The following is a 15151-nucleotide window of genomic DNA, read 5'->3' as shown; positions in this document are numbered from 1 at the left end:
GCAGAGGCTTGAAAATGAACGATCATTCCCCGTGACAGCAGACAGGCTGATTGGGAGAAACATTGTCATGTACATAAACATTTATGTTTTCGCTTTTATTAACTAATTTATTCAGCATATTCATTGGCATAACGTTGCATATAGAAATTCAATTTTTAAGACAGATACAGATCTCCACTTCATGTAGAATTGGGTCCAGTGTACTGTACATTCAACATTTTGGGTTAAGTGCTTTTGTCTTTACCGTTGTACTTACACTTAAGTTACTACTAACACATAAGTTACTACTAATAAAAATGTTTTGCAAACTGACTGAAGTGAACCCATGACTCTGTTACTGCCCATATATTGCCCACTGTTGGCCACAAAATACCAGTGTGATCAATGTCATTCTCATCTGTTGGCATTTTCTAACCAAAGGATGGCGCTGGATGCACAAGTTACAACCCAAAGAAGAATATTCACATTACTGTAAAGATGGTGAGTAAATGAAGATTGGTCACTCAGGTCATTAACCATTGAAAAAAAAAATGGTAAGTTCCGGTCTACTTAATTGGGTGTATCTCCAGTAGACACCAACGCAATAGCAGCTGGGTCTGGTCTACTTAGTTAATTGGCTTACATTGACCCCCCCCAAAAAAACTATTGCGAGTGGGGTATCTCTGATTACTGCTAGATATGTTTAGGACCGCCCTCAATGAATGAGGAAGTTAGTTAGCTGCTAGCATAGTATGCTAATGGTGTTCAGATGTTTTGTTATTGTAATTAAAAGGTTTCAGAAGACATACATCACCTTCCATTAGTGCGAGGATACTTTACTTTAGGACGAAATTACTGTTTCAACGGGGAACCCGTTTTCCGAGTATGAAACAACCGAATTTACGAGTTAGCGCGTGGGTATGTTTACAAAACAGGTGAAGCTCCCCATTCGAAAGTTCGCTAGGCGATCTAACTCGCTATATCAAGCCAATTAGCTATCCAAATAGCACAACTGGAAGTAAAATGTGTTGGATAATGCCATAGTGAATATATTTGACCAATCTAGATATACAAATCTGTGTACAGTAAATTGCTGAAGTTATAGCTAAAAAGCTAAATTAGCTAAGTTAGCTTGCGAATGTTTTGGCGCTACCCAAAGGTTTCCCACTCGCAGAACTGTGATTACACTGAATATAAAGTATGTAAATTAGTCTATTATTATTAGACTATTATAAATAGCCTCTAAAAAAGACTACGAATAGAATGGGAAAGCACATGATATTCTTGTTATGACGCCATTGTGTGCACCTGTTGACGTCGTCACATTATACCTGTACACCAGCTATAACTAACGTTATAGTCAGTCTAGCTAAACAAATTGAGGGTTTGTCAACATGGCAAGTGCCTTAGCAGCTAAAATGGGACTCAACTCATTGAGAAGAAAACAAGCCAAGAACTTCAATGTCAGGATCACCACAATGGATGCAGACATGGAATTCAGTTGTGAGGTGTGTGCTCCCTTTCTGTGTGTCAATGTGTAGCCTAGTTGCTACGAACATGAATAATGTCGTTGCTTGCGGGCTCCCAAGTGGAGCAGCGGTCTAAGGTACTGTGTCTCAGTGTTTGAGGCATCACTACAGACACCCTGGATCGAATCAAGGCTGTATCACAACAGGGTGTGATTGGGAGTCCTATTGGGCAGTGCACAATTGGCCCAGTGTCGTCTGGGTTTGGCCGGTGTAGGCCGTCATTGTAAATAGAATTTGTTCCTAACTGACTTGCCTAGTTAAATAAAATTGTTTTCTTCTATTCACTCAACATCATGACATCACCCTGAACTTCTTGGCTATCCCTCAGACTATGTCCCAATGGTACTATATTCCTTATGCAGTGCATTCTTTTTGATCAGATGGTCCTGATCAAAAGTAGCACACTACATAAGAAATAGGGTGCCATTTGGGACACACTAGAATCTAAAGGTGTCAGTCAGTTTAATCTGTTTCAAACACAGCTGACACTCCTGTTTTACTTTGACCCTATAGGCTACAGCATTGTTTCTCAATTCTGGACAAGCACACCTGATTCAACTTGTAAACTAATAATCAAGCCCTCATTGAGTTGAATCAGGTGAGTTTGTCTTGGGCTACAACAAAAATGTGTGATGTTGTGGTTACTCAAGGACTGGAGTTGGGAAACACTGGGCTACAGTAACTACATCATTTGAAACTACCTGTGTAATAGCAATAACTTAGTAGGCTATGTAATTGAAAAACAATAACCATGTAATGCAAGAATCATTCACAGTGTAACATCTGCAAGATATTTTCTTCATATTAGGCTCAAGAGCAAACAACAGTATGCAGATAGATAACCTCTGTGTTACTCTTTTTAAGATCACTTCAATACAATTCATTAACCAAAAGAGGGTAATGAAATGTAGATGTTGTTCTCGAATCCAACTAAAGAAGAAATTATAGGCTTTAGGATAATACCTATGCAGATGTACAGTATAGAATAGGCCTAGATTACTTTTAGTCCTTTGCCTTTCAGCCACTGTAGTGCAATTGACTAACATAACAGTCAACTTAACATTGCCTTGGGCCTTAGTCTATGTTAAGAATGCATCATAATAATAACTTGGAAAGGCCATCAGTACTTAACAAGTGAGGGAGCCTGAACGCTACCACTGTTGGAAATTGGTAATAACAAAGACCTATAGAACATCAATTGCAGGTTTGCTTAGATTACTGTCTGTGCCTGGATGATAATTTTATAAATGATATGCTTGATAAATAGTCATTATTGAGTGTTTGCATTTTTGAAGTACATTATTAATTTGACCTTGACTGTACTTCAGTTGTCCTTAATTTCTTTCTCATATTGAGCTGATATCCTAGGCACTTTTCTCAGCCTGAATTGGCGTACTGTTAAAGTTCTATTGGTGCATTTTAAAGTTAAACAATCTGAGATTAAAGCATTTTTAATTGAGAATGAACGTGCATCTGATATGCCTTTTTGAGCTGAATGGTTATAGAAATACTTTTAGCGGCTCCCTGCTTATGAAAGATGGACTGTCTATGTCCAGCCTGAGCAAAGGCATTGGTCGCCTCTCATGACTCTCATCATGACTATTATGACTTATCTTAACCTCTGCTTTATTTCATACTGCCCTCTGCAGATGCTATTTGCTCTGTCAATCATTCACTCCACCCACATCATGAGACTATTCCCATATTTATCCTAATATCAATTCACGCTGCTATCCTGTTTTTCAGGTCAAATGGAAGGGGAAAGATCTTTTTGATCTGGTGTGCCGGGCTCTGGGACTGAGAGAGACGTGGTTCTTCGGGTTCCAGTATGATGTCAAAGACACTGTATCCTGGATCAAGATGGACAAGAAGGTAAATCTCAGCAACAGATGGACTTGCTGAAGTAGATTGATGTGATGGTTGGTACTCAGTGTCCCTTACATTGTTTGTGAACACTGTGAGTTGAATCGAGATGTAGTCTTCTTCACCAGCCATACATCTTCTAGGGATGTCAGGAGCCTGGCAAGAAACTGTCTGACTAATTGAGTTGTCCATGTTGTTTTGGTCTCTGTTGCAGGTTTTGGACCACGATGTGTCCAAGGAGGAACCAATCACCCTTAATTTCCTGGCCAAGTTTTACCCTGAGAACGCAGAGGAGGAGTTGGTTCAGGACATCACTCAGCATCTCTTCTTCCTACAGGTGACTATGCATGGCACACTCATTCTTTCTCATCAACTCAATCCATATGTTTCACTGTAAAAACTCTAGCCTATTTTTTAAAATGGGAGTTAGCCACCAAGAAAGTAGCTCTTGTCAGTGGAATTTTCACTGATATTATCATTAATCGTTTTGGAGATACATTATGAAAGCCTCTCATTTTCAAAACTTTTCATCTAGGATCTTTGAACAAGCATGCATTTTTCCATTTTGGACTGCCTCTTAAGAAAATCTGGTTTGGATTCTCAATTGACACCTATCAAGACACTGCTATAAAGTAGTGCACTAATTAAGGAATAGGGTGCCATTTGGGACAGACACTTCTTCTTCCAAGTCCTGCATGTACACTTCAAATCCAACTGACATGCCTCTCAGAACATGCTGAACATGCTGATGGATTACAGATAGATTTATGTGTTGGCAATCTTTCCAGTGGCTTGCCTCACCTCGTTAGCAGCTTTTAAAGAATGTTTTAAATTGTTTTTCATCATCTCAGAAATACCTAGGGGAATTTTGGTCAGTTAACTTATAGAAAGCTCTCAAATGTTTCTGTGAGAATCATACAGTTATATTACAGATCTTGAAACACTATGCACATACATTTATCTCTTTAGGCACTTTAGGTACATCAATGTAACAATACTCCACTTGTGAGCTCATGTACTTACTTGACCAGTGATCCCATTGAAATGGGCAATATAATACACCTGCAGCAACATTACTGTTCTCTGAAGTTATATCACGGTTCTCTTCAAGCAGACTGCCAATAGAGGGCAAACTTTCACATCTAGTTCCTTTGACTGCTATGGTTGGTGAGCACCAGAGCCAAAGCCCTCTCAGTCCAGAGCACTCTCGGTAATACACTTTCCCATTGTCCCTCTCTGATTATATTCAGCCATGTGGAATCAATGTACTGCATTTTAACAGTGCCCTTTCGCCCCTGCCCTAATACTTTGAAGGGAATTCCTTCCCAGTACTGGCACCCTATTCCCTATGTAGTGCACTACGTTTGACCAGAGTACTATGGGCCCTGTCAAAAGTAGTGCACTACATAGGGAATCGGATGCCATTTGGGACATATCCCCAATTCCCTTATCCCTTCACGCGAGATTAGATTTGTTACAATGGTCTCCCTGCTATCCAATTCAACTAATCGCATTTATCAATTAGGTTTTAAAGGCCCAGTGCAGTCAAAAACATTGGTTTTCCTGTGTTTTATATATATTTCCACACTATGTGTTTGGATTAATAATGGTGAAAATGAGGATAATGCCTTGTTTGAAAAGTTTTGCCTGTTTTGGTGGGATGAAGTTTTGGTCGCCCCACTGAACCTTGGTGGAGTACATGGGAGAAATGAGAGATCGGATGGCAACCCTGTGGCCCCTGGTACGGGAACACATGCTGGAGGCCCAGGAGGCCCAAGAGAGGGTGTACAACAGATGGGCACAGTGAAGGGACTTTCAGCCAGGAGAGTGTTGGTGTTGGTCCCCACCTCAGAATATACATTTTTGGCCCGATGAAGTCATCTATAGGGTCAGGACAGCCGGGACGTAGGCATCTGACCCAGATTTACCATGTGAACCTGCTAAAGAAATGGAATGCACGTGATGTACTCTACTCTATTTCCCCGAAGAAGGCTACCACAGAGACCGAGCCGGCAGAGGTGACAATGGAGGAGCAGCTGAGCCAAGTCCAGAAGCAGGAGCTGAGGGAGTTGGTCGGCCGAAACCAGGATGTGTTCTCCAGTGAACCAGGACACACCGATCTGGCACAGCATCATCACCGAACCCAGGAAAAATGTGAAGTTGAGACCCATACCGCATACCAGAAGCAAGGAGAGAGGCCGTCAGGACCAAGATAAAAACGATGTTGGAAGCTGATATAATCGAAGAGTCGAATAGTGAGTGGTGCAGCCCCATAGTGTTGGTGCCAAAACCAGACGGCACCATTCGATTCTGTAATGATTTTAGAAAAGTAAATGAAATCTCAAAGTTTGACGCCTACCCCATGCCCCGAATTGATGAATTGATCGAATGCAGCACGCTCGACCTGACAAAGGATTATTGGCAAATGCCCTTAGCTCCCGAGGCACGGAAGAAAACTCCTTTCGCCACCCCGGATGGACTGTTCCATTATAAGAAGCAGCCCTTTGGGCTGCATGGGGCCCCGGCCACCTTCCAGAGGTTGATGGACCGGGTTCTCTGATCCCATTGGAAGTACGTGGCGGCATACACCGATGATATTGTGGTCCATGGGAGCGAGTGGGAGACCCATCTAAACCAGGTGAGCGCGGTAGTGCAGGCCTTACGGAAGGCGGGGCTAACAACATATCCAAAGAAATGTTGGCTCGGTCTGCGGGAGGCTGAGTATCTGGGGTACACGATCGGGAGGGGATGTGTCAAACCCCAGGTGAAGAAAGTGGAGGCGATTCAGGACTGGCCCCGCCCCCTCACCAAGAAGCAGGTACGCACGTTTGTGAGGTTGACTAGTTACTACCGGAGATTTATTCCCCACTTTGCCTCCGTAGCCAGCCTGACCGATCTGACTAGGAGCCGTCTGCCCGCCCAAGTGAAGTGGACCGAGGAGACAGAAAGCCTTAAAGGACCTAAAGGGAGCACTATGTTCTGAACCCGTGCTGGTGACACCAGACTTTTCCAAACCACTGGTGGTTCAGACCGATGCATCTGAAACGGGTGGGTGTCATCCTATCACAGCTCCAAGAAGGTGAGGAACACCCAGTCATGTACATTAGCCAGAAGCTGTTGCCACGGGAACAAAGATATTCCACAGTGGAGAAAGAATGTCTAGCGATCAAGTAGGCGCCAGAAACGCTGAAGTATTACTTATTGGGGCGGCACTTCACCCTCGTAATGAACCATGCACCACTGGTTTGGATGTCACAGAATAAGGACAGTAACGCCCGGGTCACCCGCTGGTTCCTATCCTTACAGCCCTTTGCTTTCTCTGTCGTCCACAGATCAGGTGCAGCCCATGGAAATGCTGATGCCCTCTCCAGGAGGGATGCTATAGGGAGCTGGACCGCCCCTCCCTCCTGGTCGGAGCTGAGGGGGGGGGTGTGTGTGGCAGATGGCAGGGAGAGGTGAGGGGAGTGGTAATTGAGGGGAGATATCTTGCAGGTCGCTGGCTCCACCCCTGAGCCTTATATGGACTTTTTGCCCCAACGAGGTGAGGCTGTAGGTCGTTAAGCCAGGGAGTGCTTGGGGATAAAGGAGGAAGCAGTCTGCACAAAGGGGCAGAGTAGGAGAGAGCCAAGCGCGTTATGAAGAGTGAGAGAACTATGTGTGATTACCTGTTGTGACCTGGACTGTCGGACCAACCCCCTTGTATACCGGACCGGATTGGCTGAGGACCCGAGTGTGAGGATTACCCCTGGAAAACGGAACGGACACCGAGAACGGCTTGTGGACTGTGGTGATTGGTGAATTCCCCAGTGTACCAATATCTCTAATAAACTCCCCATTTCCCTTCTATTTGTGCTGTTGGTGCATGTTTTGTTATTGAACTTGGTGGCGTGGAACCCCACACCCTTGAGCGTGCTACAATATTTATAAAAGTCACCTTGTCGGAAACAGAACTTCACGCCAGGGTAGGCTAGACCTTATGTGTGTTTGTAAAAGCCACTATGGGAAAAAATAAAAGGTGGAAAACGATTGGAACCATTTTCCTCTTTGACAGCTAGGTTTTATGACACCTCCACTGTGGGGCTGTATTAGGTCAATATTACCAGAATGCTAATAAAATATATTTTTGACGATATTGAAAAACTATCCCGTGGCTTTTTCCAAATACCCCGGTATATATGGTATGAAGTGGTGTTGGAGGGCCAGTAGGAGGCACTCTTTCCTCTGGTCTAAAAAAAATAACCCGATGCCCCAGGGCAGTGATTGGGGACACTGCCCTGTGTAGGGTGCCGTCTTTCGGATGGGACGTTAAACGGGTGTCCTGACTCTCTGAGGTCATTAAAGATCCCATGGCACTAATTGTAAGAGTAGGGGTGTTAACCCCGGTGTCCTGGCTAAATTCCCAATCTGGCCCTCAAACCATCACGGTCACCTAATAATCCCCAGTTTACAATTGGCTCATTCATCCCCCTCCTCTCCCCTGTAACTATTCCCCAGGTCGTTGCTGCAAATGAGAACGTGTTCTCAGTCAATTTACCTGGTAAAATAACGAATAAATAAAATACCCCCCATGCCGATTTGAAAACAAGTTCGACAGATCAATGTGATATTTGGAATTGAATGACAGCTTCTAAATTGCTTTCATCACCTCATGCGCATTGAATAGCGGTGGGGCAATGTAGCGATAGCAGCCTATATGGAGAGTTGGGGGCGTGGCTTTCAGTTTGTTTGTTTTGGCCACCCGGTGAGAGTGAGTGTCATTCCAGTTAATGTGGTCTATTGTATTCCTTAATGTACGGGATAAACGCAGACCTTCTACATTATCTTGGAAATAATGGATGATGATTTCTAAGTTAATGTACAGAATCCTGCTTATACCACAGTTACAAAAGAAAACAATATGAAAGCACACATTTACAGGTAGAAATACTTTCCCCCCCCCATTGATATTACATTTTTTCTAAGCAAATAAATTACTTTCTCATCTTTTGGTTGCTGGAGATGCGACCCAGTCTTCATTCAAATAGATTGATATTTACAGACCCACTCCTTCGTAATCTGCTTTTAATTTCCATTCTAGAATGGCCTTCTAGCCAATTAGAAATGAGTATTCAATAATGCTGTGGTATAGTCGAACTTAAACTTGTTCACTGCCACTATCTGTAGTGTTACAAAAGAGCCTGATAAGCTTACTATGTTAATGTTGCCAATCCTTGGTTATAATATTGTGGCTTCTACATGCGAAAGTCTTGGAAAGAAAATATTTTGAAACATTATCTCAATTGAACCAATTAAATGTCTTGGATAACAGTGAAGTTATTCAATTGCTTGTAACACAATTGAATACTGTATATTTACATAAGTATTTCTAAATTAAAAAGTGAGTTGGGTTGTACAGTGCATTCGGAAAGTATTCAGACACCTTGACTTTTTCCACATTTTGTTATGTTACAGCCTTATTCTAAAATGGATTTAATGAAACATTTTCCTCATCAATCTACACACAATACCCCATAATGACAAAGTGAAAAAAGGTTTTTAGAAATGTTTGCAAATGTATGAAAAATGTGAAACTGAAAGAACTTATTTACGTAAGTATCCAGAACCTTTGTGATGAGACTCGAAATTAAGCTCAGGTGCATCCTGTTTCCATTGATCATCCTTGATTGGAGTCCCACCTGTGGTAAATTCAATTGATTGAACATGATTTGGAAAGGCACACACAAGGTCCCACAGTTGACAGTGGACGTCAGAGCAAAAACCAAGCCATGAGGTCAAAGAAATTGTCCCTGGAGCTCATTAGACAGGATTGTGTCGCGGCACAGATCTGGGGAAGGCGATCAATTATGCAGAATTGTTTTTGAAGGTCCCCAAAGAACACATTGTCCTCCATCATTTGTAAATGGAAGAAGTTTGGAACCATGGAAGAACCTTCCAGGAGGACAACCATCTCTGCAGCACTCCACCAATCAGGCCTTTATGGTAGAAACCTGGTACGATCCCTACGGTAAAGCATGGTGGTGGCAGCATCATGCTGTGGGGAGATTTTTCAGCGGCATGGAATGGGAGACTATTCAGGATTGAGGAAAAGAGGAACAAAGCAAAGTACAGAGAGATCCAGGATGAAAACCTGCTCCAGAGCGTTCAGGACCTCAGACTGGGGCAAAGGTTCACCTTCCAGCAGGACAACAAACCTAAGCACACAGCCAAGATAACGCAGGAGTGGCTTCGGGACAAGTCTCTGAATATCCTTCAGTGGCCCATACAGAGCACAGACTTGAAACCGATCAAACATCTCTGGAGAGACTTGACAATAGCTGTGCAGCGACGCTCCCCATCCACCCTGACCGAGCTTGAGTGGATCTGCAGAGAATAATGGGAGAAACTCCCCAAATACAGGTGTGTCAAGCTTGTAGTGTCATACCCAAGAAGACACGAGGCTGTAATTGCTGCCAAAAGTGCATCACTGCATACTGAATTAAAGGGTCTGACGACTTATATAAATGTGATATTTCATAAGTGATTTATTTTTATACATTTGCAAAAATGTCTAAAAACCTGTTTTTGCTTTATCATTATGGGGTATTGTGTGTAGTAGATTGAGGAAATGTAATGTTTTTCAAATTCAACTAATTTACTGAATTTGTTTTTTGGGTTGATCCGAAGAGTAACTTTTTACACTCTAGGTCAGATTTTGTCACTCTTCTGTTTCCATTCAGGTGAAGAATAAGATCCTGGAAGAGGAGATCTACTGCCCTCCTGAAGCCTCTGTGCTGCTGGCCTCCTATGCTGTCCAGGCCAAGGTCTGTATCACTAACTCTGTTTTCTCCTCTGACAATCAATAAACCTGTCTCTCCACACATCCATCTGTCAATTCCATGCACTTGTCTGTTCGTCAGTCTATCCATCCATTTATCCGTCTATAATTAATTGAAAGCCCTGCTGAACAATATAGTGCCAAGCTCAATGACCCTCCTGACAGCAAGCCTTGGGAGTCATTTGCAAAGAAAGACTCTCCAAATTAACTTCCCCACACCATTCTGCTGAAGGATTGCATCCCTCCAAACCTGTCTGTCTCCAGATTCCCCCAAAAGGGATTCTCTTAAACAACAAGTTGCAGGTTTTGACAGAGGTCATCCAGAGAAACTACTGATTAATCTCAAAGGGCTTGTTGGCTGAGTACCCACGCCTCACCACCTAATGCCAAGTTAGAATCCTGGGGGTGAAACGTTAGGTGAGAAGCCTGACCACGGAGAAGATGATGAAGCGTACTTCATGAGCTGTAACCGAAAAACTACTGCCATTTGGAAATGTTGAGGCGGTGGAGAAAGTGTGGTGGAACAAGTACAGTGCCTTGCGAAAGTATTCGGCCCCCTTGAACTTTGCGACCTTTTGCCACATTTCAGGCTTCAAACATAAAGATATAAAACTGTATTTTTTTGTGAAGAATCAACAACAAGTGGGACACAATCATGAAGTGGAACGACATTTATTGGATATTTCAAACTTTTTTAACAAATCAAAAACTGAAAAATTGGGCGCGCAAAAGTTTGAAATATCCAATAAATGTTGTTCCACTTCATGATTGTGTCCCACTTGTTGTTGATTCTTCACAAAAAAATACAGTTTTATATCTTTATGTTTGAAGCCTGAAATGTGGCAAAAGTTCAAGGGGGCCGAATACTTTCGCAAGGCACTGTATTAGCACAGTTTAAGTATCTTGCTAGCTGGCTCGAATTCCCCGTTAGCTAGCCAGAGAAATGTTGAGCAACATTAGCCAACTTATCTGATCAAATAATTGAGTTTATGGTGTGAAAATGAGCTTGCTAATAAAGTCAGACAGCTAACATTAGTAACCTAACAAATTCTCTGTAGTATTAACTGGTATATGACAACGAGGTAAAGACACTTTCAAGTTTGATATTCACGCTTTCAAACCACTTGAGCCACAGATTCCAAATAAGTGTCATGATGTTGGAAAAATTGCGCACAACATTGCACAGGTCTTATTTTCACGATTTGGACATTAATTTGCTTTCCAAAGCTAATAAACATGTGGGAAATGCATTTTCTATTCCTAGTTGAATTAGTTAGGGAGCGTAAACAAACTTTTTCTTCTACATTCGAATTTCAATAGCTCCTTGGTCATGTGACCTACTTAACTCAAAACAATGTTCAGAATGTCCACTGACTACGCTCCTTGGTCATGTGACGTGACTTCAAACAAGGTTCAGAATGTACACTCGGCGGGCCTACACATTGCATATCCTTTCGTTTGTCCAATTTCATCATGTTTTTACATACATTTTGCAAAATGTACAATTTCAATAGCTCCTTGGTCATGAGACCTAATAGCTTCAAACAAGGTTCAGAATGTACACTGACTATCCTTATATATTGCACACCCTTTAGTTTGTCCATTTTCGTCTCCCTTGATTTAAAAAAAAACTTCAATAGCTCCTTGGTCATGTGACTTACTGGACTCAAACAAACTTCAGAATGCCCACTGACTAGCCTTATATATTGCACACTTGTTTGTACTGTAAAATCACACAGTGTAATGTACATTTTTCATTGTATTAAATATCAATAGCTCCTTGGTCATGTCAATTACACACCTAAGAAGCATGCAGTGGATATGCAGTGGATACATGCAAACGATATCTTAACCACCATCGATAAGAAACATTACTGTGCAGCCGTGTTCATTGATCTGGCCAAGACTTTCGACTCTGTCAATCACCACATCCTCATCGGCAGACTCAACAGCCTTGGTTTCTCAAATGATTGCCTCGCCTGGTTCACCAACTACTTCTCTGATAGAGTTCAGTGTGTCAAATCGGAGGGTCTGCTGTCCGGACCTCTGGCAGTCTCTATGGGGGTGCCACAGGGTTCAATTCTTGGACCGACTCTCTTCTATGTATACATCAATGAGGTCGCACCTGCCCGCCTGTCCAACATCACTACTCTGGACGGCTCTGACTTAGAATACGTGGACAACTACAAATACTTAGGTGTCTGGTTAGACTGTAAACTCTCCTTCCAGACCCATATCAAACATCTCCAATCCAAAGTTAAATCTAGAATTGGCTTCATATTTCGCAACAAAGCATCTTTCACTCATGCTGCCAAACATACCCTTGTAAAACTGACCATCCTACCTATCCTCGACTTTGGCGATGTCATTTACAAAATAGCCTCCAATACCCTACTCAACAAATTGGATGCAGTCTATCACAGTGCAATCCGTTTTTGTCACCAAAGCCCCATATACTACCCACCATTGCGACCTGTACGCTCTCGTTGGCTGGCCCTCGCTTCATACTCGTCGCCAAACCCACTGGCTCCATGTCATCTACAAGACCCTGCTAGGTAAAGTCCCCCCTTATCTCAGCTCGCTGGTCACAATAGCATCTCCCACCTGTAGCACACGCTCCAGCAGGTATATCTCTCTAGTCACCCCCAAAACCAATTCTTTCTTTGGCCGTCTCTCCTTCCAGTTCTCTGCTGCCAATGACTGGAATGAACTACAAAAATCTCTGAAACTGGAAACACTTATCTCCCTCACTAGCTTTAAGCACCAACTGTCAGAGCAGCTCACAGATTACTGCACCTGTACATAACCCACCTATATTTTAGCCCAAACAACTACCTCTTTCCCTACTGTATTTAATTAATTAATTTATTTAGCTCCTTTGCACCCCATTATTTTTATTTCTACTTTGCACATTCTTCCACCGCAAATCTACCATTCCAGTGTTTTACTTGCTATATCGTATTTACTTTGCCACCATGGCCTTTTTCTGCCTTTACCTCCCTTATCTCACCTCATTTGCTCACATCGTATATAGACTTGTTTATACTGTATTATTGACTGTATGTTTGTTTTACTCCATGTGTAACTCTGTCGTTGTATGTGTCGAACTGCTTTGCTTTATCCTGGCCAGGTCGCAATTGTAAATGAGAACTTGTTCTCAACTTGCCTACCTGGTTAAATAAAGGTGAAATAAAAATAAATAAATAAATATACACCCATAATGCATAACCTCTAGTCATGTATCTTCTATATTGTTGTGCAATTGTTAATATTAGTTTGACAATTAGGGGGTTTAGTCCAGTGTTAACACTTTAATATTTATCTATAATAATCAGTTCTAATGACTTATTTTCCTTTTTTTTTTTTGCCACAGTACTTAACAGCGGTACACAATAGGAGAGAGACATATCTCCTTTCATTGTTAATATCAACCATAAAGGAAAAGGGAAAAGTACGAGAGTCATGCTATTGATTGTCCAAAGGCGGGATTGAGAGTGAGCTAGTGAGGTAGGCTGCAGTGGGTTTGCTGGTCAATACATATACTGAACATGTAACCACAGTAATGGTGGCCAAAAAAATCAATTAATAAAAATGGAATATTGACAAATTTAAACAAATTGTAGACCTTTAATCTTTTCCAACATGTCAACAGACCACATTACTTCAAATAAGTACAAAACATTTCAGTGTTAACTTTCTCTTTATCCCTGGTTGATGTACATTTCAGAGCCTCTTCATTGTGGATAGGGTATAGCATACATTTTCACAGCACTTCCAGTTTGTGTTCTTCACTCTGAACTCTTTTGTCTCCATTCCTAGGCACAGCACATGGAACCACCGTTGGCATGCAAAACATTAAATTTAAAACAAAGCGTAAAACGTTATAAATCATATCAAATATCAATTCAGTATGACGAATTAGCCATCCACTGTGTTATATCATAAAATGCCTTACATGCCGTCACTGTTGTCAAAAGATTATAAACATGTTAAATTAAGTTACTAACCCAGTCAGTCCTTGGGCCACATCCAGGTTCTTTCAGTGGCACACAAGAAGCAGTTGTTGGCTTTGTTGAACTCTGAAATCATAGGCATGAACTGAACATACGGTTGTCCCACACAAATACATAAAAATAAAGAATTTACATTTACTTTGAATTAAATGTCATTACATACCAGACATTTTTAGTATATCCTCAGCCATTTCTTTTCGCAGTTGCTCCATGTGTTTTTGTGAAGGTTCTATACCAATTTGGGAGGGGATGTTGGGAAATCCTGTGCAACTTCCTTGGCCATCTACACCAAAAAATAAAATAAGAGTTTTGTCACGTAACCGCTAACCATTCATTATTGAAAATATAACTAATCAAACCTGCATTAAATACCCCGTAGCTGATGGTGTGTGTTATTTCCCTTCCTTTCCACTTTATGTCCACCTAGTCGTCTTTTCCATGGCAGGATCTTCTATTTTTGAAAGTATTCTCTTTTTTTATGGAAACATAATGGAGTTCTGATTAGTTATAGGCAAATGAATACACAGGCCAAAACACTATTCTGATTTCCTTATCACTATAATCTAGTAGAGGTAATATCCTTTTGTACTGAACCATTTACAGGAGAATAATAAAAGTAGCATATAGGATCCAACCCTATTCAACTATGATTTTACCACTCAGAATCCAGAATGGATATGACAATGGGGCCAGCACAGAATGTAATACACCCTTACTACAATCTACTTTCTGATCTTCTTGACTTCTTATCTGGTAAACTGCTACTGTGTGTCAAGAAAAGAGCCCCAATTAGGGGTTAGTGTACTCCAGTAAAATAAGGTCTGGTTTAGATTAAAAACTACTGCCCTGCGTCCCTGTTCATAGGGGCATGAGAGCCTAGTCAGTGGTAGAATTGGCACTTTATTGAGTTGGCACTTTATTGGCCCAAACACCCACAGATCCACAAGGTTAAG

General features: G+C 41.7%; 1 protein-coding gene and 1 long non-coding RNA gene across 3 annotated transcripts in view; one reads left to right on the top strand and one right to left on the bottom strand.

The window, feature by feature from the left end:
- Positions 1–456: 456 nt before the first annotated feature.
- Positions 457–15151, top strand: part of nf2a (NF2, moesin-ezrin-radixin like (MERLIN) tumor suppressor a) — a 61669-nt gene continuing 46974 nt past the window's right edge. Inside the window, exons 1-4 of one of the 2 annotated variants that reach the window (XM_064972857.1) lie at positions 457–480; positions 3255–3380; positions 3586–3708; positions 10088–10171. In XM_064972857.1, coding sequence (XP_064828929.1) covers positions 478–480; positions 3255–3380; positions 3586–3708; positions 10088–10171 — 336 coding nt within the window. In that variant the 5' untranslated portion in view covers positions 457–477. Of the gene's footprint in view, positions 481–529; positions 1488–3254; positions 3381–3585; positions 3709–10087; positions 10172–15151 lie in introns of those variants that run through there. The other variant, XM_064972849.1, reaches the window with a different exon arrangement.
- Positions 13813–14476, bottom strand: LOC135554590 (uncharacterized). The gene is made up of 3 exons (XR_010457707.1): positions 14362–14476; positions 14193–14264; positions 13813–14000 (listed from the first exon to the last, which is right to left on the bottom strand). It is a non-coding gene; the product is annotated as an uncharacterized LOC135554590 (long non-coding RNA).

This window comes from Oncorhynchus masou, chromosome 1 (genome assembly GCF_036934945.1).
Source record: "Oncorhynchus masou masou isolate Uvic2021 chromosome 1, UVic_Omas_1.1, whole genome shotgun sequence".
Lineage (NCBI taxonomy): Eukaryota > Metazoa > Chordata > Actinopteri > Salmoniformes > Salmonidae > Oncorhynchus > Oncorhynchus masou.
Note: the sequence above shows the minus strand (reverse complement) of the source record. Positions and strands in the feature narration are given on the sequence as shown.